Source organism: Giraffa tippelskirchi, chromosome 8 (genome assembly GCF_054371585.1).
Source record: "Giraffa tippelskirchi isolate mGirTip1 chromosome 8, T2T-mGirTip1v1.2.pri, whole genome shotgun sequence".
Lineage (NCBI taxonomy): Eukaryota > Metazoa > Chordata > Mammalia > Artiodactyla > Giraffidae > Giraffa > Giraffa tippelskirchi.
Genome location: NC_137282.1, coordinates 27,557,550 through 27,583,698, shown reverse-complemented (window position 1 = coordinate 27,583,698; position 26,149 = coordinate 27,557,550). Strand labels below are relative to the sequence as shown.

Sequence of the window (26,149 nt, the reverse complement as noted above, 5' to 3'; positions counted from 1 at the left end):
TAGTCAGCTTTTGGAACAATACCTGGCACATAGCAAGTATTTAACAAGTTCTACAACAGCCCTCACCATGAATCAAAGAGAACTGATATGAAAAGAAGAGAATTTAAATGTAATTTATAAGGGCTCTGACATTTAAATTTGAAACTCAATGATCTGACCATGTCTTAATCATCAGACAGGAACAAATAAAGATGTTAGAGGAATTATCAGAACAGTTTAATCAGTTATTTTACACAACCAAAGGGAGCCAAGGGGAAAAAACAATCCAAAAAGGTGTTTTAAAAGATAATCACTTTAACCAGTTTTAATGCAAATGACTTGGGAAAAGTCATTCTCAACAGTGATATACTCTATACTAATACAATTCAAAATGAGTATTAAAAGATTTTGATGGCATAACAATCTGCGGGGTTTTTTTAAGTCTACTCTCAAATTTTTTAAAACTGGCTAATTGCATTCAAAACCTAAATCAGGGTTTATGGTGAATTTTCATTCCCTAAATAAAAATCCTCAGTGTGTACCTGTATATAAACTGTATCAACATAGTAAGTTCTGATGTGGGAACCTCAGGCAGAATTAACTGTCCACATTCCCTGTGGACCCCTAGACCAGAACTCTGTACCAGCAGCCATTCACCTACCTGAGTCAGTATAGTGGTGGTTCCATCTGTAGCCTCTACTGTAAGGTTATAGTTTGATTTCTGCTCTGCATCAAGAGGCTTGGCAATAATGATGGTTCCAGTGCCCTTGTCCACATCAAAGTGACTGTCGTAGTTGCCACCTAGTATAAGTTAGGACAAAAAAAAGTGAAAACAGGTCACAGGATGAAAATCTACCATTTATTTTGTGGCTTTCTAATTTTTAATGGCAGTTTAAAAAAAAAAGGAAGAAAGAAAAAAATTCTGATATAGTGATCAAAGTGATTCCAAGGAGCTTTCATTTTTAAAGATCAGAAAACAAGGACCAACTGGAAAGACAAAATTTGCTTAAAAAAAGCTGATCCATTACTGTTGAGGAAGCCACTAAATGAGAAGAAGCAAGAACCGAAAACAAAAACAACAACAAGAAAAAAACATTTCTAATTCTACCAACCAATTGCTGAATTACTTTCAGTTTGTTTTTTCAAGGGTTCAGAATACCTCTTTATATCTCAGTGGCTATATATCACATCATTTAGTAACCAAAGGTGGCCACTTAAAATTTTACTTAAAAAAAATGTTTACTTAAAAAAATTGTGACAATTAGAGCATACAGATGTAATAAAATAACTATTAAAAATAAATGTTACCTTTGAAAAAAAATAGTACTTAATGTCAATTAGTTCTGACTTTTACTTGACACTATGTGAAAATTTTTCCCATTGCTATGGAACACAAAGCTTGATGAAGCAAAGTTTTCTATAATATTAACGTTACCCAAATGCATTCCCCATCTTACTCCAGATAAAACTCTCTTTTCAAAGCCATTGAACTTGAGATACTTATACCAATGAAATGAGATGGCATGAAAATAAAGTCTAAACATCATGATGAAGTTCTATTACTAAATCCAACCAAAAAGCAAAACAGCACATGCACAAAACAAAGTGTTCAGTTAAATCTAAAAATCCAAGAATCCACGGATGTATGGAAAGTCAGTATGTTTGCAAATGGGATGGGTGAGCATGGACCCGCTATGAAAAGTAAAAGCAATGAAAGATGGTCACTGGAAAGAATAAAGTTTGAAAAATGGCTGTTTTTCTTTAGATCTCATAATCTGAGGCAAATTATGTGATCTCAGCAGATACCTTCTGCTGTACAGTTCAGGTCACAAGTCATCGGAAAGATGTAAAACACTTCTCTAGCAAGTGCGTCTCCTGGCACAGCCAAAAAGAAGCAAGCATGGAAGGCAAGCACACAATAAGGAAAGCTAATCAGTCACAGCGGTTCCCAAGGCAGTCAGCTTCCACGGGGGGGACTGGGGTGGAGGCGGGGGGTCGGTGTGTGTGGGGGTGTTGAGGGGGTGTGAGATGCTGCTTGGCGGCAGCCTGCTCATCTGGAAATGCAACAGGAATTAAGGCAAAGCAAGCAAACTGCTCTCACTGCGGTTGACTATGGAGAGTCTTTTTTGTTCACTTAAAACTAAACTGTAATGGTTTCATAGGCGTTGATAAGATCAACAATTCCATTCAAAGACCAAAGTTGGGAAAATAGCCCAGCTATCTAGAGAGAAAGTTCAAGGGGTACAGGCTGAACCCCGTGTCCCAGAAGCTTCAACCTGCTGGGACAGCAGCTGGGGCAGGAGGGCTCGGGAGTGAAGAGGGAAGAGGGATACTGGGTTCCATAGACTTCTGATTTTAATTATCCTTGTAATTAAAATACTGTGTAGACATAAGAATTAAAATATTAAGATGTCAAAGTCTAACGTAAAATTGTTTTCAGTATGTTGTATGACATTCTATGTCTAGCTAAATTAAATGACAGAAAAAAAAAAGAAGAATTGGCTAAGGCATAGAAATTTTTTTGCATGATTTAATCTAGTGATCCCCCAGGTGGTGCAGTGGTAAAGAATCCACCTGCAATGTAGGAGACATGGGTTTGATCTCTGGATCGGGAAGATCCCCTGGAGAAGGAAATGGCAACCCACTCCAGTATTCTTGCCTGGAGAATCTCATGGACAGAGGAGCCTGGAAGGCTACAGTCCATGGGATTGCAAAAAGCTGGACACAACTTAGTGACTAAACAACGAAAACCTAGTGAAGCCTGCTTCCTACTGAAAATGAGGTAAATCAAACTTAAAAAGTCATAGTTAACACTATCACTTATAAATTAAAAATTTTAAGCATATTCCCTATAAAATACTGACAAGTGACAATCACATAGGCAGTTATTTTAAACATTCAAATCATATTCACTAAAAATAGTTATGTGCCATGTTATGTATCAAGAAGGAAAAATTAAGAAGCTGTGCCTTTGGACCAAACATTTAGATTTCTCTGTGTCTTTCTGATGTACTTTTTAAAACCTTATTTTTATATTAATAAGATACATACACAGTGCTTTTATTTTAAACAAGTTTAATATATGTTGGATATTTCCGTAAAAAAATGTTGCAAGCAAAATGCTGCAATTTAAAACAAATTCTCCACTTACAGGTCTTACTATCAATTTTAAATTCTGAGATATGCACAAAAATCAGAAAACCAGAAATGGGCTCCCCTCAATGTGACCTATACAGGACAATGAGAGATATCATGAATGCTTACCAACGATGTCAAACCAGAGAGGTATGCCTGGAGGTTCAACAGATATGACTCCAATCATGTGAGCAACTGGATCACTTTCCATTACAGTAAAGGTAAAAAATGATTCTTCAAATGAAATTGGCTCCAGGGATGGTTTTGGTTTGGAAATCCATTCAATGTGGAGTCGAGTGGTGGATGACTTTTGGGGGCGACCATTATCAACAGCCTTAATCTATAAAATGTGAGCAGAGGGGGGAAAAAAGAACCGCATATGAAAAGCTGCATCCCATAACTGAAGTATGCATTGGTTTGGTCTAACACTGAACCAATTTCAAACACTTAATATCCTGTGCTGTCTACTCCATCTGTTTAATGCCTGATAAAAAGAGCAACCTTTTCATGCCTCACTGAACAGAAATAACTGGAATGATGAAGGGAAAAACAAACCTATAGTTCCCACTGTCAGGGTACAACACTGAGGTCAGTAAACGAAGAGAAAATTGTGCGAGAAGAGACCTAAGACTAGGTTAACAGCCAAAGTATGGAAGAAATTCAAAGACTAGATCTTCACTCACGGAAAGAATATCATATTCTCCGGCTCCAGAAAACTTCTTGGACAAAACCACTCCTGTTTTTGGCTCAATAAAAAATTTGCCATGCTCATTCCCCTCTTCGATGCTGTAGGAGATTTCTGCGTTGGGACCTTCATCTTTGTCTGTGGCGATCACACGATACAAAGGCTCTCGTTTGGCGTTTCTTTCCCGCTCTGGGAGTCTGATCTTATAGAACTTTTGCAGGAACTGAGGCTTATTGTCGTTTTCGTCAAGGATCTTCACGATGACTCTTGTGATGGTTGACTTGGGGGGGCTGCCGTTGTCTGTCACAGTAACCTGTTTTTGTTTTTTTAAAGAAAAGGTAATATCAAGAAATGTTTTTAAGATATACTGTATAAAAAGTGAGTGTCTTCTTCCTAATGATAATCAGCTTTTGTATAAACCTCTGCAGTTCACATGGCACTATGACACACACGGGTTCTTCTCTGACCACCGCCCTGTGAGGGGGCAGGACCACCTCTTCACTTTCACACAGGGATTCGGGGCGGGGGGCGGGGGGCGAGGGACAGGAAAGAACCAGCTCTGGGTCCTTGCTCTCTCCCTACCCCGTCATCCCTCTTCCTCACACACCCTAACTGTAATGTGACAGCCACCAAAATGTTAAGCTCTCACAAACTTAGTATTTTTAAGTGAAGGAAGCGGTACACGAAGATTTTGCTAAGTACTTAAAGAGTCCTCTTGTATATGTTTAAAAATAAAATCTTAACATGCTGCATTTAAAAACTATCACTTTTAAACATCATCAATAAAATAAGTTCAATCAGCCAATTAAAATGCACATTAAGTATAAGCAGCAAGCCTTTTAACACTAGCAATCAATTCTGCTTGGCTCTCTCTTTTATGGTATAAGGTTTTGGTAGAGAGGACACAAACATTTAAATTGAAGGCCAACTTATTAAAGAAGGTTTTCAGTAAAAGAAATGCAAAATAACTTTCATTCTAGGTATTCATGTATTGAGTTTAGGCGTGAAAATCTAAGATTCTTGAGGATTACACTGATGAATGCTTCTGTATGCATAAGAAACAATTTCACCCTCAAATTACATGTTCATTTTCACTTCAATATGTACATTAAAAGGAACAACCTCAGTTATTCTCCCCTCACCCACATCCTCCCAAATTGATCAATGTAATACTAAAAACATTAAAGTAGACTGAAGTTTTCTGTGGAACTATGTTCCTTTTAAAGCTTGGCAGGTGCAAATTCTGTTGTTTATAAAAGTGTGAATGAATGTATGAGGGTACTTGTCAAGAGTAAGTAAAGTTAACCGCTTTAATTAAAGTACATGATTTTCCTTCCCAAACTCTCAAAATAATCAGGATGGGGAACACATGTAAACCCATGGCTGATTTGTGTCAATGTATGGCAAAAACTACTACAATATTGTAATTAGCCGCCAACTAAAATAAATAAATTTATTAAAAAAAAAAAAACCAGATTGTATTGACTATTTTAATTTTAACTTCTCCAAATATTTCCTTTTGATCAGTTTTCATTTTCATATGATCCATAGGGAAAAGGAAAAATTAAAGAGAAATACACCGTGTACTATGCTTTGTAGCATTCATCAAATTGTTCCTAAGTTTGGGGTCATAACCTGCTGCCAGTAACGAAGCTTTTCACATGCGACTTAAAAAAAACAAAAAAGCAAATTCTCTTTTAAGACAGTCAAATCCGTGCCAACTCCGGCCTTCAAATAAATTACCACAAAAGGACTCCAGAAAAACATACACGATATTATAAGCAAACTAATCTTATTTCCCATCAATATCTTAATATCATCTTTGAAGCCCTAAGCATCTTATACCTGCTCCCATCAGCCTCTGACATTCACTGAGAAAACAGGCTCCAGAGCGAGGCACACAGGTAACAGCTGTGCTGTGTGGTTCTAACCAGGGTGAGAGGACCATGCAAAGAAGGATGCCATCGTCTGTAACCTGCTGCTCTGGATGTTTTGGCATCTCTCTATTTTCTGGGAATAAAAAGCGGTGTAAAGGAGACCTGAACTATACTCACAATGTTTTCTTTATTTTCCTTTTTCTTAATAACCAGAAGCTAATATAACAATATAGCAGCAGCTGTGAATGACTCATGTGAGACCACTCCTTCTCATAATATTTATGATTACAATAGTCTTCAAATTATTACAATATCCTTTCAAATTATTAAAAATAAAGAAATGCTTACTTCTAATATGTGTTCATCTTGTTGCTCTCGGTCTAGTTTCCTTGCTGTGGTTGTGACGAGACCTATGAAATGATAACAGCTCATGAATCCTCACAAAATAAAGTCCATTACAAAATACCATAACTGAAAGCACACACTGAGAGAAGACATTTGAGCTAACGCCTAATCTATTCTCAAGGGGAATAAATTTTTAATTCATATATAGTTAATTATTTTATTGACAAACATACATATTATTTATTAACATACTTTATACTTCTCAGGGCTTCCTTGGTGGCTTAGACAGTAAAGAATCCGCTTGCCATGCAGGAGACCTGGGTTCTATCCCTGGGTTGGGAAGATCCCCTGGAGGAGGACATGGCAACCCACTCCAGTATTCCTGCCTGGAGAATCCCATGGACAGAGGAGCCTGGTGGGCTACAGTTCAGGGGGTCAAAAGGAGTCGGACATGTTTGAGCAACTAAGCACAGCACGCAGCATACTTTCTTGTCTTAATAATTCTTAAACATAATAGATAAATGACAAGTATTAAGTGGAAAAAATCAGTTACATTTAAAAAATTTGTTTAGTCGTTTCCACATCACACTGTGTCGGAAAAAATTTTTATAAAAAGTGAGATGAAATTATCCAGGATTTCAACCTCATCCGTATCTCCTGTGACTGCTGCAGAGGTGATTAAGAATTGACAGAAAAGGCTTCTATAACTATATCAAAAAGGACTACTGGAAAATATAATGTTGACTATGATTTATTACCTCTGGGTCCTCCACCCTCAAACATGAGGAACTGTCATAAAAAGTAATGGGATTTTCCAGTAAATGCCAGTCAAATAACAATCATTTAATTTCCCCCCAAAAGAAGAAAAGAAGTGATTCTCAAAGAAACCCCATATTCATTATTCCTTTGATTTTCCTATCATATAAGAATATCTATCTATATCTATCTAAGCTGTCAACATATGCTGAAACCTAGAAGGCCATTAAAATTAATGAAATATATTCTTACATTTCACACAAATTAAAAACAAAATTCCTCCCACCATTAAAATATCCTCTGCAAACTGTGTTGATAATGGACAGGTACAAACTGAATGGTTCTGACATCAGATGTGAGGCTCAGGTAAGCCCTTTAGGTGGCAAATCACTGCTAGGACTAAGCCTCCTTTTGCCCAGCTTTCTGTGGCTTTCCACAGAGAAATATCTCAAATAATTCATATTTAAGAACAGATTTTATCATTCTAATTGATCTTCTCCTATTATCCTAGCTAATTTCACAAAACTACCAATTGAAGGCTATTTAAAACATTTCTCGAAACTTGTAAACGAAAGGTTTGTGTTTTCATTTTATTCAAAGTCTTTTTTTTCCCTTAGTCACTAAGAATCTACATCAACATTATCTTCCCCACAATTCAATGAAGCAATGCTCTCTTTTTAATAAGGACAACAAAAGAGTATATTGTACGTTAGAATCTGGGGTTTTTCCAAAACCATATTTCTAGATTAAAAGAGGTACAAGGCAAATGGTTCACAATGCTTAATGGTGTGAAAATGTGGCTTACTGTTGCACAGGCTTGATTTTCATTAGTCGAAAAACTTTTAAAGTTAATCCCTTTTTTTCTCCCCATCAAAAGTTTACCACACTTTCTGACTGCGGTTTTAAGGAATTCAAAAATGACAGGAAATCATGATTAGTCCCATCTAATTGTCCTCATGTATCCATCAGAAACTTGCTCTTAATGTTAACATCGCAAGAGGCCAGTCTGTCATGTTCACAGCAAAACAGGGTTCTGCTCTGTAGAACATAATCATTCATTACAGGAAATCTTATCAAATAATTTTCTGTGACCAATAAGTAACTATCTTAGCAAACATGATTCCTCACTTTACAGTTTCTTTATAGCACGCCAGACTGCTAATGAGGATGACCTTATGTCCATATTACCAGTTCAGTATAAAGACAAAAGGGTTCCCCAGGTAGCTCAGCTGCTAAAGAATCCGCCTGCAATGAAGGAGACCCTGGTGAGATTCCTAGGTCAGGAAGTTCCCCTGGGGAAGGGTTAGGCTACCCACTCTAGTATTCTTGGGCTTCTCCGGTGGCTCAGATGGTAAGGAATCTGCCTGCAATGCAGGAGACCTGGGTTCGATCCCTGGGTTGGGAAGATCCCCTGGAGAAGGGCATGGCAACCCACTCCAGTATTCTTGCCTGGAGAATTCCCATGGACAGAGGAGCCTGATGGGCTACAGTCCACGGGTTCACAAAGAGTCGGATATGACTGAGTGACTAAGCACAGAAAGACAAAAAGCAAACCTATCACCTAGGTTTGGAATTAACTGAATGCTCTACATACTTAAAATTAATTCTCCCTTAACTCAAATGGAATATTAATTCCATTTAAATGCAATGAATTCTACTGTTCCTTTTTTTAATCATCCCAGCTGTTCCTATTCCTCGGTCTCTCAGTATAAACCTCACTTCTGAGGTCTCCCGTGACAAGCCTAGCCTGGGGTTCTGCTCCTGGGTCTTCCAGGCTCTCTCATTTGGTCTGTCATAACATCGCCACATGGGCACTCTAGTCACTCATTTAAGTCTTTTTTGTATCCTTCAAAGCCCACAAGACTCTGCCTTTCCTGTGTACCTTGGTTATATTGTTGTATCTCTATCACCTTAAAACAACACTTAAATGTGTGAACATATGAATTTCTTAAAACCATAAGAGTAGATTTTTAACATATGTATTGGAGTAAGAGGCGCATAAACTACACTCAACTTGGAAATTATACGAATTTATAGCTTATATAAGAGAGGACCATTTAACATGTATTTACAGGTAAGAGGGGTCAGGGCTTGAGGCAGGTGGTCTAGGTGACGGTGGTGTCCAGCAGAAGACAATGAGAGGCACAGATGTGAAGTGCAGAGAAGTTGCCAAAGGCAGAGACAGACTTAATTACACCCCAAGTACAGAAAGGAGAGTGAAGAATGGTCAACAGTGCGTGCATGCTTTGTTGCTTCAGTCGTGTCCAACTCTTTGTGACCCTATGGACCATGGCCTGCCAGGCTCCCCTGTCCATGGGATTCTCCAGGCAAGGATACAGGAGTGGGTTGCCATTTCCTTCTCTTACCAGAAAATAAAGAAGAAGGTTGGCCAATCTTATTGAAGTGTCCAGAACACCATGAAGAAGCCTCAGAAGCAAAGGAGGAAGTCCCTCCGCCAAGTAACTTCAGGAAAGCTTGGAAAAGAAGATCAAGTGAGAGCCAGGGAGGCAGGAAGAAGACCAGGAAAGGGATTTCTCTAACGAGGAGGAGACAGTCTGGCAGGCTAACAGAGTGTACGCGATGAGTGATTATAACCACAAAGGAAGGAAGACGAAGATCCAGACGTGGACTAACCAACACAGGAGCTGCGAGCCACCTACATGTAAAGTGTTTCAGCCCTTTCTTCCTATGTTCGCACACGTGTACCAAAAGGATGCCTATCCCGAGGGCCACAGCTCCCAGGTCGCTAACAACATCAGCAGCAAAGGGCAGTGAAAGCCTGTCCATGGGGTGGTGGGAGATAGGGGCCGCCCCTCGGAGAAAATGAGTGCTTCCTGTGGAATTTCCATTCAGAATGAACTCTGGAGAGAAAACGAAATGCTCTAATGAAGCAGGAACATTGAGGAAGACTGTGGATCTCTCTGGAGGGGCAGTCCACCACACCGGGAGCAGAACACGTCAGAAATGCTACCCAAGGAGGCCACGCTCCAGCCGCACCATTTAGCTTCAGAATTCTTGACGCAGTTCACTTCCTTTTTCACCTCTGTAATTTTTCACATCTCAAGCCTGCTAATCCTCTGCCTTGCTTGCCTGACAAACATCTATTTTCAAAAACGAATCCAGAGTATACCTTTTCTACATACATGTTATTAACCCTGTCGGGATGAAATATCTAATAAGTGTATCCATTTCTTTCTCTTTAAACACTGGTGCTCATTGGTAATGTTCACCACTAAATCCCAGAAGCAGCTATACTTCATGAAATAGTGCACTATTTCAGAAATAGAGAGAAGCCTTTAAGATGATCAAACTCAGCTACCTGAGCCGAAGACAAATTAAATTGCTCCAATTCACCAGTAAATCAGCATCAAAGCCAGGATTAGAATTTAGTTTTCCTGAAGCCCAGATGAGAGGTTTAGGTTTTTAATCCTCCCACCCCATCACATCACACTGTATATAATTTACTGCATTTTGGTGTTTCAACTCTCTAAAAATTCTCAACTGTCACTTACATGAAGTTTAAGAAAAAAAAACCAGCAACAGTTAATCATTAGTCATTTAACAGGTCCAAAAAAGCACCTTAGAGAATAAAATAGAGTGGGAGAAGGCAGGAGAAAAAGCATATGCAAGTGCTGCCTCTTGTAATCTTGTATCTTTTATCTTTCTTTTCTCCTGAACTCTGTTAAGTTAAAAATAGAAATGAAAAGACAAAAAATTTCCTTGCCCTACAAAACATCTCATTTATAGACCAATGCCATTATAAACAGAAACGGATTCAGAGAGCAAATACAGTTTATTGTTGTTTATTTGATAAGTTACGTCTGGCTCTTTGCAACCCCATGGACTGTAGCCCTCCAGGCTCCTCTGTCCATGGAATTCTCCAGGCAAGAATACTGGAGTGGGTTGCCATGCCCTCCTACAGGAGATCTTCCCAACCCAGGGATCGAACTCAGGTCTCCTGCATTGCAAGCAGATTCCTTTTACCGTTTGAGCTACTCAAGGAAGCCCTTGCTCCAAAACAAAAGCTAACTAATGCATCAAATGAGCTCATCTCTAATTGGTTTCTGGCTTAGTAAATGCCCAAGTATTGTGCTATGAGATTTAAATGTATTATCTCACTCGATCCATATGTATACATATGGTGATACCTGTACCATAATAAATACATATTCTTACAGGCTCAGAAATTAAGCTGCTTACTCAACATCATTGAGCAAAGGGGCGAGATGGGAGGTGAGTAACCACAGAGCATCAGAGCCTGAAGCCACATTAGGAATGAAAGAAGCCAAGGAGGGACGACGGAGGCTTAGGTTCTGGAAGGAAGGGTTTAAAATCAGCACCATGGATGCCATGAGATGGCAGCTGGAGAAGAAAAAGCAAACAAAAAACAGAATTTCTGAATAGGATTAAGCTCCAACTGCCTGGAGAGAGAAAATAACTTGCAATCTGCAGAAGGAGTTTTTAAAGAACCAAAACTATGAAAGAAAAAGTCCTGACTCTTCAAAAAAAAAAAAGCTGTGTGGTCATGGTTCACCTTGCTTGGCAGGAAATTTACTCTGAATCATTTTCCAGTTATTCTGCTTGAAAATAAGCAGAGGAAGGAGAGAGATCAAGGAAGAGAACAAAAGCCTGCTCACCTAATTAACATTTCCCACTATTGATTACTGCAGCCACCCTTCATCCTTTTGCTTATTTTACAGAAACGCATGAACTACAGCAACACACATTCTGGAAGGGCGCTGTGGTCACAGAACTCCTGGCGATGATGGGCAAGTCCCACCTTGCGCACTGCGTGATAAGCAGCCGCCCCAGCATACGTGGTCACCGAGCACTGGAAATGTAGCTGGTGTGATTGAAGAACTGACTTTTTAAACTAATTTAAACAATTTAACTCATCTTTATTCCTTTGGAGAGTCTCCAATTTCAAATTATATATGTCAAAACCCAATTTTAACATCTACAATAGTCAGAATCTTTATCTGTGGTTAAAATTTGAAGCGGTATTTCAATAGCAAACACATTGTTATATCAAGATCCAAATTCTGCAAGCAGCTGTCTTAACTCTAAATAGTCAAAATAGCAAAACTTTCCAAGATTTTGAGATGCTGATACTGTTCAAATTTTTTTTTTTTTTTAAGTTTCCATGGTGCCTGCTCTGAGTTGTTAAGCTATCACAAAACTACAGGAACTAATCAAATGTATGAAAAATAAAGGAGGCAATATATCAGTAATTATTAGTAATAACTGTCAGTTACTCTAAGTTTTTACTCTAATTTTTGGAAAAGACCCTGATGCTGGGAAAGATTGAGGACAAGAGGAGAAGAGGGTGACAGAGGATGAGATGGTTGGATGGCATCACCAACTCAATAGACATGAGTTTGAGCAAATTCTGGAGATAGTAAAGGACAGGGAAACCTGGTGTGGTGCAGTCCATGGGGTGCCAAAGAGTCAGATACGACTTAGTGACTGAACACCACCACCATTCTAATTTTTAAAATAAAGCAAAGCACAGTGAGACAGGAAAGCAAGAGACATTAACTGTAGAATTCCATGTGGAGCACGTGACAAACACTTTTCCAAGGGACTTTCTAGTCCACAGATCTTTGTGCCCAACCAGCTTTAATAAAGTGGCAGTGTTCTCAAAACAAGACTATTAACTGCAATTTACCAAGAGCACAGCTCAAAGTCCTGAGGTCTGGAGAGTGGGTAGACAGAGGACACCACAGGAGAGGGGAGGACAGAATCCAGACCAAGGACAGTGTTTTCCTATTCAAATTTCTAAGACTCCTCTTACAACAGGTGAAGTGGAAATCGTACGAATTTTGCTAATTTTTAGACAAGTCAACTGGAGAATAAGTATTAAGCAGGAACCACATCCTCCGTATCATGCTTGGTTCTCACCTTGACCCTCCAGGACCTTAGCCAGGACTGAAGGACCACAAAACAGGCAAGATGAGAAGGGCACCCGCAGTGGAAAGGCAGAGCAGACCGGCAAGGCCGGCAAGGAGGTGGGCACTGCTGCCGGAGTTCCCATCTGAAAATACAGACTGCCTGACAGGCGGAGAGTGAACTTCCAGGTTTTCTACAGTTATCACTCGGCATCCGTCCCCTTGGAGCTTTGGCCCTTAGGCTCAGCGATCCTCTGCAGCACGGCGCTGTCTTTATTTAGGTGGTGTTCTAAGGCTGCATGTAACCACAGCCTGTCTGGAGCTCTCTTGGCAGCTGCCGCCATCTGAGCAGCTATTGTTTGTCTCTGCAGTCCTGGTGCCAGCAGGATTAGGCTTGGCGCCAAAAATGGAACTCTATTCATAGGCTGTCAAGGCTGGAGGGGCGCTTGGAACTCATTTAGTTCAAACTTTCACAGTCCCGTGGAAAACCCTCAAAGAATGAAATCAAATGACCAGCCTAAAGTCACACACGCAGGGGCTGCGCAAGAATTTGCACCCTGAAATCTCCAGACTTCTCTTCTGGCTTTAATTCTATCTTGACTAGCTGCTTCTCACTGAAAAAATGGATGGTGCTGAGACATGAGATAAACATAAGATCAAAAGCCAAATGCAATTTACTGGGAATTGCCTTCAACATTCCCACAAACGTCAGATACAGCAGTGATAGAGAAGAGAAGAAACCCAACCCATTTTATAAAGTTAACATCATGTTGATGTAAAAGAGGCTAATCTCACTTAGGCACTTAAATGCAAAATCTTAAAATACTGGTACTTAAAATAATTTTAGCAAATGATATTCAGCAACATAGAAAAGAACAGAATACTCCTTGAAAGAATTTATCTTAAGGATTCAAGATTAACAGACTTTGGGGGAAAAGCTTATCTATTCCAACATGTGCAGAAAAAGCAGTGCACAAAATCTGACTTTTATTAGACTTTAAGGATAACATACTTCATGGTAAAATAAGCAGGAAGAACACATAAGATCTATAGAGTCTTCCTTAATATTTGCAAATATTTGGGAAAAGGCCACAAATAAGTAAACTTTTTTTTTTTAATGAATTCCTGCCATTGTAAAGTGACTGGCCCTTCATTTCCTTCCTGTGCAGCTATCAAATGTTACCGGAAACCCTTGGAAGTTGTTTGCAGCTATAGCTGTTTCCTATTGCACTTTGTTCAGCCACAATAAAATGCCATTTACTTTGATTGAGAAAAAACAGTTGTAATATGACACTCGAGTAGAACATGGATGGTTACTCAGCATACCTATTCACTATTATACCATTTTATGACTTTCTCTTGCTTTAGGAGGAAAAAGGCAATGGCAACCCACTCCAGTACTCTTGTCTGGAAAATCCCATTGACGGAGGAGCCTGGTAGGCTGCAGTCCATGGGGTCGCGAAGAGTAGGACACGACTGAGCGACTTCGCTTTCCCTTTTCACTTTCATGCATTGGAGAAGGAAATGGCAACCCACTCCAGTGTTCTTGCCTGGAGAATCCAAGGGAAGGGGGAGCCTGGTGGGCTGCAGTCCATGAGGTCGCACAGAGTTGGACATGACTGAAGTGACTTAGCAGCAGCAGCAGCATGCTTTAGGGATTACTATATATATATGTATGTGTGTATATATAATACTTTATATATATACACGTATATGTTGATACACACATATATATTAGTCTATCTGCAATTAAAGAACATTTCTTATATTGAACATAAAATAACCCTACATTATTCTATTCTGCATATAAACAAATGAATAAAAGGTCCCTGTATAAAGTTGTCCTCTACAAAGCATACGAAGCTGTAACTTGGTTAATTTGAGCATGAACATCTCAACGCACAATAAGGGATGACCAAAAATGGAGAAAATGGTAAAGATTTGATAAATATACATATAACAACTGTGAGAGCTAGGATTTCAAGCTCTGAAATATTTTTAACAGGATATAATGGCACAAAGAAGTATGAAAATCTCAAAACTTGAAAATATTTTATCTTCTAATGAGAAATAGTTATTTCTCAAAGTAGAAGAGATCTGAATAATAGTCTATCATCAACTTGATAAATGTTTTCTGCTATTTCAACTTCAGTAACTCATATTCTACTACTATTCTTTAAGGAACAGTTTTAATAACCTGGAGAAGCCAAATACAGATCTCATCTTTTTTAAAGTATTCACTGCTTAGGGTAATGTTAAATAAATTTAATTCTTACTTCAGGAATATCAAGTAGTCTACCCTCTCAGAAATAAATCAGCAGTACCATCAGCCCAACTAGTAAATACATCAACATATAAAGGGTCAGAAAACTACTGCCAAACTGATTTTGTATAGCTTACAAACTAAGAATGGCTTTTACATTCTTAATCAGAAATAAACAAAAGAATCCACTGTGACACAGGAAAAATATATGAAATTCAAATTTTGATGCTCATAAATAAAGTTTTATTGGCACACACAGCCATACTCATTAATTCCCCTGCTGTCAAGGGCGGCTTTCACTCTGCAGTGACAGAGACTATGTGGCCTGCAAAGCTGAAATGATTTCAGACTTGGCCCTTCACGGCAAAGGTTTAATGATCCTTGCCGTACACAGTTAATAAAACTAAGTTTAAACACTTAGTGTTATTTACAAGCTTTGTGCTTTTTGGTCTGAAGATATTACTAGAAATAAGATTCACCTAAAAAGCAACCATAATATAATTCAGCAAAAAACAGAGAAGGTACAGAAAAACCAGATCCGAAACCTCATGTACATACCAAACCCAAAAGTCCATCAGGTAAACATGGGATCCTGCAACCAGAAGCAGCAGTTATGAAACTCATGTCTTCCTGGCTCTGACCTCAGGTGGGCTTCACCTCTCTGAAGCCCTTTGTAGTGGCGGTTTAGTTGCTTAGTTGTATCCGACTCTTGTGACTCCATGGACAGTAGCCACCAGGCTCTTCTGTCCATGGGATTTCACAGGCAGGAATACTGGGCTGGGTTGCCATTTCCTTCTCCACTAAAGTCATATAATTTACTTGAAAATTGGGAAAAACACAAATGGAGAAGACAGCAGACTGCTGGCATTTGCAGTCTCTGCCATCTCATAGGGTCTCTTGTAAAGATAACTACGTGAGGCTGCTTTAATATATAAAGTGCCACGTGCTTAATAAGCTAAACTTGTCACTGCCCTTCTGGCTCCCGGAGAAAGTTTTGTTTCAGCCTGATCAACAACACAAGAGAAGACTCTACATGTGGACATCACCAGATGGTCAACACCAAAATCAGATTGATTATATTCTTTGCAGCCAAAGATGGAGAAGCTCTATACAGTCAGCAAAAACAAGATCGGGAGCAGACTGTGGCTCAGATCATGAACTGCTTATTGCCAAATTCAGACATAAATTGAAGAAAGTAGGGAAAACCACTAGACCATTCAGGTATGACCTAGATCAAATCCCTTATGAGTACACCGTGGAAGTGACAAATAGATTTAAGGGTCTAGACCTGACAGACAGAGTGCCTGATGAACTATGGACAGAGGTTCGTGACATTGTACAGGAGACAGGGATCAAGAAAATCCCCATGGAAAAGAAATGCAAAAAAGCAAAATGGCTGTCTGAGGAGGCCTTACAGATAGCTGGGAAGAGAAGAGAAGTGAAAAGCAAAGGAGAAAAGGAAAGATATTCCCATCTGAATGCAGAGTTCCAGAGAATAGCAAGGAGAGATAAGAAAGCCTTCCTCAGCGATCAGTGCAAACAAATAGAGGAAAACAACAGATTGGGAAAGACTAGAGATCTCTTCAAGAAAATTAGAGATACCAAAGGAACATTTCATGCAAAGATGGGCTCGATAAAGGACAGAAATGGTATGACCTAACAGAAGCAGAAGATATTAAGAAGAGGTGGCAAGAATACACAGAAGAACTGTACAAAAAAGATCTTCACGACCCAGATAATCACGATGGTGTGATCACTCACCTAGAGCCAGACATCCTGGAATGTGAAGTCAAGTGGGCCTTAGAAAGCATCACTACGAACAAAGCTAGTGGAGGTGATGGAATTCCAGTTGAGCTATTTCAAATCCTCAAAGGTGATGCTGTGAAAGTGCTGCACTTGATATGCCAGCAAATCTGGAAAACTGAGCAGTGGCCACAGGACTGGAAGAGGTCAGTCTTCGTTCCAATCCCAAAGAAAGGCAATGCCAAAGAATGCTCAAACTACCGCACAATTGCACTCATCTCACATGCTAGTAAAGTAATGCTCAAAATTCTCCAAGCCAGGCTTCAGCAATACGTGAACCGTGAACTTCCAGATGTTCAAGCTGGTTTTAGAAAAGGCAGAGGAACCAGAGATCAAATTGCCAATATCCACTGGATCATCGAAAAAGCAAGAGAGTTCCAGAAAAACATCTATTTCTGCTTTATTGACTATGCCAAAGCCTTTGACTGTGTGGATCACAATAAACTGTGGAAAATTCTGAAAGAGATGGGAATACCAGACCATCTGACCTGTCTCTTGAGAAACCTGTATGCAGGTCAGGAAGCAACAGTTAGAACTGGACATGGAACAATAGACTGGTTCCAAATAGGAAAAGGAGTCCATCAAGGCTGTATATTGTCACCCTGCTTATTTAACTTATATGCAGAGTACATCATGAGAAACGCTGGGCTGGAAGAAACACAAGCTGGAATCAAGATTGCCGGGAGAAATATCAATAACCTCAGATATGCGGATGACACCACCCTTATGGCAGAAAGTGAAGAAGAACTAAAGAGCCTCTTGAGGAAGGTGAAAGAGGAGAGTGAAAAAGTTGGCTTAAAGCTCAACGTTCAGAAAACTAAGATCATGGCATCTTGTCCCATCACTTCATGGGAAATAGATGGGGAAACAGTGGAAACAGTGTCACACTTTATTTTTTGGGGCTCCAAAATCACTGCTGATGGTGATTGCAGCCATGAAATTAAAAGACGCTTACTCCTTGGAAGGAAGGTTATGGCCAACCTAGATAGCATATTTAAAAGCAGAGACATTACTTTGCCAACAAAAGTCCGTCTAGTCAAGGCTATGGTTTTTCCAGTGGTCATGTATGGATGTGAGAGTTGGATGGTGAAGAAAGCTGAGCGCCGAAGAATTGATGCTTTTGAACTGTGGTGTTGGAGAAGACTCTTGAGAGTCCCTTGGACTGCAAGGAGATTCAATCAATCCATCCTAAAAGAGATCAATCCTGGGTGTTCATTGGAAGGTCTGATGTTGAAGCTGAAACTCCAATACTTTGGCCACCTCATGCGAAGGGTTGACTCATTGGAAAAGACCCTAATGCTGGGTAGGATTGGGGGCGGGAGGAGAAGGGGACGACAGAGGATGAGATGGTTGGATGGCATCACCGACTCGATGGACATGGGTTTGGGTAGACTCCGGGAGTTGGTGATGGACAGAGAGGCCTGGTGTGCTGCAATTCACGGGGTTGCAAAGAGTCGGACACGACTGAGCGACTGAACTGAACTGAACTGATCTAAAAGTGAGGTCAGGGGTGGAAGAGTGGGACAAGAATGATCAGAACACAGCTCAGAGTAGCAAAAGAAGGAAAGCCAAGGTCTGCTGGTTTCTCTCTGGCCATCTCCTTCAAGGTCAAATCTCAAAGGTAACAAGGATGTTTACGGTCTCACAGAAATCAGCCCAAAGAGAGGGAATCAGTGTGGCTTCTGTGATTCCAATGGTGCCATGTGCTCCAGATCTAATAATAAGAGATCTAGAGTAGAGATCAGCCTCCAAAACACATGAAATTTAACTCTACAGAAATGATAAAGGAAAAGCTAGGAAAACAGTAAGCTGAAACAGCCTCAAGAAAGTTTTTAAACCATTTAAAATTTTAAGTAGATGGAAACAGATCCAATAGTTGTCAAAGAGCCTAAACCCTTTGAAGATGTTCTTGCAGACACACAGAAACCACACCCACAAACATACCCTATATTCAAAAAGGACACCTCTACTTAATACACATTTCTGATGAATTTGTTTTTAACCATAAAAAATTTCTTTTTCAGTGTTTGTTCCCAAACAGGAAGATGTACCCCAATGAATGGGAAGATACAAAAAAAAAAAACAACCCACAAGCATTTACTAGACAGTGTAAAGTGATCAATGAAATGGGTATGAAAGGTACATGGATATGTACCTATATTCTCATAATAAGGTGTCAAGCCCATTGATGACTACAATAAAGTAATTTTCCTAAGGTACAGCCTCTAATGCTAATAAGGCAAAAACCCGAGATGTTTATCACTGTGTACAGCATGCTACCACCCCTGTGAAAAAGATGAGGAAAAAAAAAATAATGTATGCTTGTTTGCACACGAGTAAAAGAAAGTACAAACAGTAGTTGCCTCACAGTGCTTGAAAATGTAGGTTTTCTTATCATTCAAGAATGCTGAGGTCACCAGATCAGGAGACCACTGTCACTGAAAAAACAGTTTATTATTCACCGCAGCCAAGCGGGTCTGCACTGGGGTCAGTCAGGAGGCAGAAGGAGCAGGAGAAAGAATGGGTCGCAACCTTCCCTGTGGTTTCCGTGGAAAGAGCAAGGTGCTGCAGCTCAAGCAGGTTTAGAACTGCCTAGTATGAATCATGTCAGTGGGCTCCAGTCCTCACTACAACATCTGTGAATCTCAAAAGGAAGTACGTTGAGTGTAAGTACCTTTACCAAAAAAAACAAACAAACAGTATACACTCTATGAGCCTATTTATAGAAAATTTTAGGGAAGGCAAACTAACATACAGTGATTGAAGGCCAATCAGTGGCTGCCTGGGGGTGGGAGGAGATAGCAATAGGAGGGAGAGGCTTGGGGAACTTAGAGGGAGAGATGGGTAGGTTTGCTGCCTGACTGCAGTGATGGTTTCACAGCTGGGTAGCTATGTCAAAACTCATCCAATTGCAGGCTTTAACTATGTGCAATTTATTGTATGTCAACGACACTCTAATAAAACTTTTTAAAAATAAAGAGCAATACTTGTTTTGTGTCCAAAACTTGGAAAATACCAACACAGAGATAAGGGAATAAAACTGTAGCTGTTTCTAAAGCACGCACAGGCCCCAAATGAACACTTGGAAATTAAACGCCAACTGTAAGTGACCTATCGGACCTCAAAAGTTCAAGTTGATAGCACTGACTAGAAAGACACTTTGCTGGGGTGGCTCCGGTTTGCTGAGGTTCCCTGTGGAGAACGGAGCCCGGGAGTGCACACTGGCCCCCATTGTTCAGGCCCCCTTCTTCTCCGTCCTTGACATTCTGCAAAGGAAGCTGTGACGCATGTGTGTGCAGGAGCCGGGCTGCCAGGGCTCAGATGATCTAACACTCTCTGCTCTCGTCTCTCTCCCACCTCGAGCAACTGCATGATTTTCGTTAAAAGAAGCAGATGTACCCTGATACTGAACATAATCAAACAAAAAAAATGTCATAAGAACTTCTGGCGTTAACAAAAGTGTTGTCTTAGAAAAGGAAACTGGATCAAGTCACTTTTGCTTGTACCTTCTGTTAAAAGGAAACACCCTGCCACCCCAGTTATAAACAACATAACAGGAACCATCTGAGATGCAGAACGGCAGTTCTATGCACAAAATACATTTAAAAATGTTCATCCAAACTTGTCACTGAGAATCCCCAATTCTGCTAATCAAACCCAGTCCTAGAAAGGTTTTTTGGTTCCGTTTTTAAAAAATAGGCGTCCCACTATGACAAACAGGAGAGAGAAAGGTTCTGGGGGGATGTTTCCTCCTCTCCAGGAGGACTTAGTGAGGTCATCTGATTTAAGTTTATACAGAACATTCCAAGGGATTGCACAGAGACTCTCCAAAATAGGTCATTATTTATAAAAATAACATAAATATTATCCTTGAACCCTTCTTCTGGTATTTATGTCTTTCTACCAAGCACAGCCATTCTCTCACACTCATCAAACTGGATTTCTTGGCCTCACCACTCCTTCCAATTGTCCCAACATGAAGAACACCCCCGAACCCCTTCTCCCTCCATCCACTTGGCTACTTGCTGTAGCGGCACACTAACTTTTCCAAGGGGCCTCATCCTCCTCACTGCACCACCACATCTGTCATCATCACTTCCCCACTTCCTCCAGAGGCATTTATTAGCACCTGGGCACACATCTCACATTCACCTGTCTCTCTCTGGTATTTCATGCACGCAGACTACCAATTCTCAGAGCATCTCTTAACACGCTGAATACAAAGCAGCAGCTCAGTAAACATCTGATGTGTAAAAAATGATTTGAATGGCAATGAATTCAGATTTCCTTCAGTCTGCTGGATGTTGCGATAATCACCAGGTTTCTAAATTTCTCTTAACCACTAAGAAGCAAGTATACCCATTTTACTTCATCAGATCTGTTCATCCAAAGGACAGGCACGCTTTTATCAACCTACTGAGACCCCGGTTATCTCATGTAGTTAACAGAGCAGAGGTAACTAACATGTGCACATGGGGCGTCTCTCCCAGCTGCAAAGATGCTCCTCACTAATCACAGAACGTAAGGACCTGGAAGCCAGTTTTCTCCAAGATCCCAGAGGTAAACCTCACTACTGCCCACATCTCGTGCCTTCCTGCCCAGTGATTTTCTCACTCCACCATTAATAATTAAGCAACATGATTCTGGGACCCCAGGTGGTGTGATGGGTGAGCGCATCACAGGAACTTTCTTCTACCTGACTGTCTTCACCAGCTTTCACAGTCTGGCCCCCAGTGATACTGACCAGCCTACTGAAAGTCAGTCTGCTTTCATCGTTCTGAGGCACATGTATCCTTTGAGGCGTTACATTTGGACCCTGAAGGTCATGCCCAAATTATCTGCTGAGTTGGGGAAACAGAAGCATCCAGAGGTGGACCTTGTGAGGCTGTATATTTACTATCTTCTTTTACAGTGCCCATGCTAATTAATATATGGTTATTTCTAGACTTTTAGAGACTTAGGTGACTTGTGGAATGATCAGACATTTTTACGAAACACAGTTTACTACATGCTTCACAACAAATATTCCTGAGTGCTAACTATAGTTATTCTCCACTGTTATCTGCCTTCAACTCAAAAATAAATAAAACCTCTTGGGAATCCACATGAATTTTTCCCCACTGTCTTATCAGCAGGATCTATATGCCGCCCAAGGGTGTGGGAGCTAGCTATGGACTCCGAAGTGGGATTTCTTCTCCCCAAAGATAAGGAAGGGTTTTGAGGTTTCAGCAGACATCCCTTCCAAAGAGTTGTCAGAACAGAGAGACTTAAAGGGAGTGGCGATGCCACATTAATCTCGTTTCTTCAAGACATAACACAACAGCAGTGTTCTCATCATTTCAGAGGCCAGAGACGATAACCAAAGTTTCAAGGCTCCCCACGGTAGCTCTGACTTATATAACTTCTCTCAGTTCCTTTTCTCCTTCTCCTCAAATACACATTATGTCCAGACATACAGTATCTTCTCAGATATTCCAAAGGGCATATGTGTAGCTTGCTTGCCTTTCTCTTCAGGACTTAATCTAATTTAAAAGAGAGATGATATAAGAAAAGTGAAAACATTTTAAAGTCTAACTAATCAAGCAACTGTTTAAAAGGGGTGGTTATGTTCCTGAATTACCACTTCGAGGCTGCAGCTTCTAGATTTCTCAAGGTCTGTGACCAGCCCCCGTTTCAAGCAAATAGCTTCTTGACTGTGAAATCCTCCTCTGAAATTTTTATAAAAATCTCATCTCTCCTCTTTTATATTTGTGAGCGAATTCTAAATTTTTTAGCTCTTAGGTCCTTCCTTTTATTTCACCAAAAATGAGGCTGAACTGAGTTATGAGTAATGCAGTGAAACAGTATAAAAGACACTGCTTAAACAAGCCTTTAGTAACCAGAAGTACTGCTGATTCCAATCTTTATGAAAAAGTAAAATTGTTACTCACTCAGTCGAGTCCAACTCTTTCCGACCCCACGGACTATCGCCTGCCAGGTTCCTCTGTCCATAGGGATTCTCCAGGCCAGAATACTGGACTGGTTGCCATGCCCTCCTCCAGGGGATCTTCCCAACCCAGGGATCAAACCCAGGTCTCCCACAATGCAGGCAGATTCCTCAAGGGGATCTTCCCAACCCAGGGATAGAACCCAGGTCTCCTGCACTGCAGGTAGATAGATTCTTTACTGTCTAAGCCACCAGGGTGTTCTTATACAATCTCTTAGTTCCAGTGCTTATTCTTGGGCTCAAGAAACCCTCTTGGCATCCTATTCCTAACACTTCCAAAATCAAAGACCCTCAAGTCCTGTTGCTCTCCCACATAATTAAATTCTTAAAGGGCTCAATCATTCTTAATCAGCTACTGGTTTTCTAACAATCTAAACCTCACTCTTAATCTCCATCAGAGGAACACATCGGAATTTGGCCAAAGGGTAAGAGCATATTAATCTCAAGGCAAAAGTATAGTCAGAAATCAATCTTGTTTACTTGTACTAATCAAGAAAGACAGTCTATAGGACAGGTTTGAATATGGTGACAAGAAGCTTAAAAACTAATTTTTTAACATACTTTTTAAGACACAAACTATTACATACAGACATGCTCCCTTATCAAGCATCTTTCTACAGGCATTTCAGTACATTGATATTGAGTTCAAGCTTCTCTCCACCTTAAAAACTGCTTCCTTTTAAGTTCAACAAAGTAAATTACAAATTAAGAACAGTACAATAAAAAAAAAAAGTAGTAACAAAGACTGGCAAGGAAGCTGAGAATGCCTTCTTAATTCTGGTTTTTATATGTTATTTCCTTGATATATCAAATAGACAACTCAATAGCTGAACAGGACAGTTACCCTAAACAAGACATAATAAGCAAAGGCCTGACAGAGGTATGTAAATTATAAATCTACCTCTTCATAATCTAGATTATGGAAACTAGATTCTATGGAAAGTACTGACTCACTGAATAGTCTAGGTTCAAAGGCCAATGACCTCCCTCAAGAGAAGTTTTATCTTCCAAGGAAGGAACTGTTTTCTTGGCATCATGCGGTGGTTCCTGTTTTAACTCTGATCAAGAGAGCTTGTAAACTCCACTTGCAAACTTTTCATGCATAAATGGTAGCTAACTTTTTACTACACAAAGGATAGCTATGCTGAACCTCTGTGTATGTGTATGTGAAATAGGATAAAGAAAACCAAGACTGAAGGAAAAAGTTGATGTACTGTCAAATGTAAAAGTTCAAACATTCAAAGTTTATAAGGAGTTTGGAGTCAAGGAATTACCTTCTTAGAATGCTGGACATTCAGAGAAAAAAAATGGTCAGAAGGAAAATTTGATGTGTGAGTTCAAGAATTTGCTCCAAATTTGAAAATTACTGAATTCTTATCCTTTACTGCCTGCAGACACACAGCACTGCTCTATGGAGAAATTCCAAAACAACATTAAAAAAAAAAAGTACTGTGAACTGTGAAATAAACTCTTTTGATAGTTTTCATAAAATGGAGAGTTTGGAAAATGCAGCAGTAGTAGAATCTGCAGTTAAGTTTAAAATACATTACTAAATTTAGGAGCTATTAATGAACTACAATATTTGCTTTTTCACCTGCAAATGAAACTCTATTAAGAAGCAAAGTAGTTTCACAAAAGCAAATTGAAAGGAAAAAAAATGGGGCTAAATTTTCATCAGAGAACAAAAGCTTGTCTTGAATAATTCTAAAGGAAAATGATTTATCAAAAACTAAAGAAAAGTGCCAAATAAAGAAATTTAATTTTTAAATTTCCCCAAATCAAGAGCGTACAAGCATGAATATTTCATACATAATAGTATTAACACATACCTGTTTTAGAATTAATTGAAAAAAATCCCTGTGGATTTCCACTTGTGATTTTGTATGTCAGTTTGTCATCAGAGCTGGAGTCTGGATCAAACGCCTCGATCTGGACCACAGATACATCCTTGGGAGAGTTTTCCATTATTTCTGGATAATAAACAGGCTCCGACGTCTGCGGAGCGTTGTCATTCACATCCTCCACCTCTATGTAGACCTCAACGAAGGAGGACAGGGGCACCACGCCCTGATCAGACGCGTAGACTGTCAGCCAGTAATGAGAGGTCGACTCGCGGTCCAGCCGATCTGAAGTCTCTATGACACCTAGCGAAGGAAGAAGAGCATGAAGCAGTATGTCAACAACGTGCCACGATGAGAAGGTGTCAGCCTACATGACAACTCTGACTTGTGCAAGGCTTACAGCTAAGCCATCTGAAGCCAACAGTCTAACCTCTCTGGGTCTTGGTTTCCTTTTCTATAAAATGGGATAATAACGGTATGGTGATTAAATGAACTAATACACTTATAATGATTAGAATACAGCACTTGGCACATAATATCACTCTTATAGAAGTTTCTGTCATCATTAGTATTAGGTGCCAGGCACTATGTGGAGTGCTTTACAAAAATTATCTGATTTAAGTCTCAAAACAGCCCAAAGAAATGAATGGGCAAATATGGTCTCTTGTATCCTGAAATCCTTCCGTTTCTTTCAATAGCCTTAAACAGATGGCAACACAATCAAGATGCTACAAACATCAATGCTCTCACCGCGTTACAAGCTCCACAGGGGCAGAGACCGCCTCCTTGTCAAATACCAGTTTACCCAGCACATTCTATTTACTATTTATACAACTATTAAATGAATGAACAAGAATGACTGTATATCTTAACTGGAGTTGGTACAGAATAGTCCTCAAATGGAACCAAACTAGGACACATTTCTTATTAAGTCAACTAGTGAGAGGTAGTAAAATAAAATTACAAAGAAGACGGTTAGAATGTCTGTTACATTTTGGCCCACACCCTGAAATCACTCATAGGCTTACTTAATCTCAGGATGATTAACAGCAGAAATACCCATTTCTCTTGGGCAAACCCCACCTCTTTATTCAATGGTGTGATCTTGTCATTTGGTTTTCCCAAAATACATCACTGCATTTTTTCTCTTGTGAATATTGTGTGTGTGTGTTTGTGTGTGTGTACACTGGTCACTCAGTCTTGTCTGACTCTTTATGACCCATGGACTGTAGCCCACCAGGCTCTTCTGTCCATGGTACTCTCTGGGCAAGAATACCGGAGTGGGTTGCCATTTCCTTCTCTGAGGGATCTTCCCATCTCAGGGATTGAACCTGGGTTTCCTGCATTGCAGTCGGATTCTTTACCATCTGAGCCACCAGCAAAGAGCACCACTGTGAATTAATGCTACTTTTAGTGTTCAATATGATCCAGGTTGAACTTTGGAAATCCTACAACTCTAGAATACCTAAAGTTTTCCATTGAATGCAAAATACTATGGAAAAAGTAACAAATATCAATTTATCTGTGTTCAGAAATGAAGCAGTATTTATTTTGATCAAATACACATCTGTATTTCTTATTTTTTGATCAT

General features: G+C 39.8%; 1 protein-coding gene across 6 annotated transcripts in view; it reads right to left on the bottom strand.

Annotated features, from left to right (window-relative positions):
* The window catches only part of FAT1 (FAT atypical cadherin 1), a 126,226-nt gene that overhangs the window by 40,803 nt on the left and 59,274 nt on the right, over positions 1 to 26,149 (bottom strand). For all 6 annotated transcript variants that reach the window (XR_014062612.1, XM_081521691.1, XM_081521695.1 and 3 more), the window contains 5 exons: positions 24,547 to 24,861; positions 6,025 to 6,086; positions 3,798 to 4,112; positions 3,244 to 3,454; positions 641 to 780 (listed from right to left, as the gene is read on the bottom strand). Coding sequence is in view for 5 of the 6 variants with exons in the window: in XM_081521691.1 (XP_081377817.1) it covers positions 641 to 780; positions 3,244 to 3,454; positions 3,798 to 4,112; positions 6,025 to 6,086; positions 24,547 to 24,861 (1,043 nt within the window). In the remaining variant the exon portion in view is untranslated. The remainder of the gene's footprint in view (positions 1 to 640; positions 781 to 3,243; positions 3,455 to 3,797; positions 4,113 to 6,024; positions 6,087 to 24,546; positions 24,862 to 26,149) is intronic.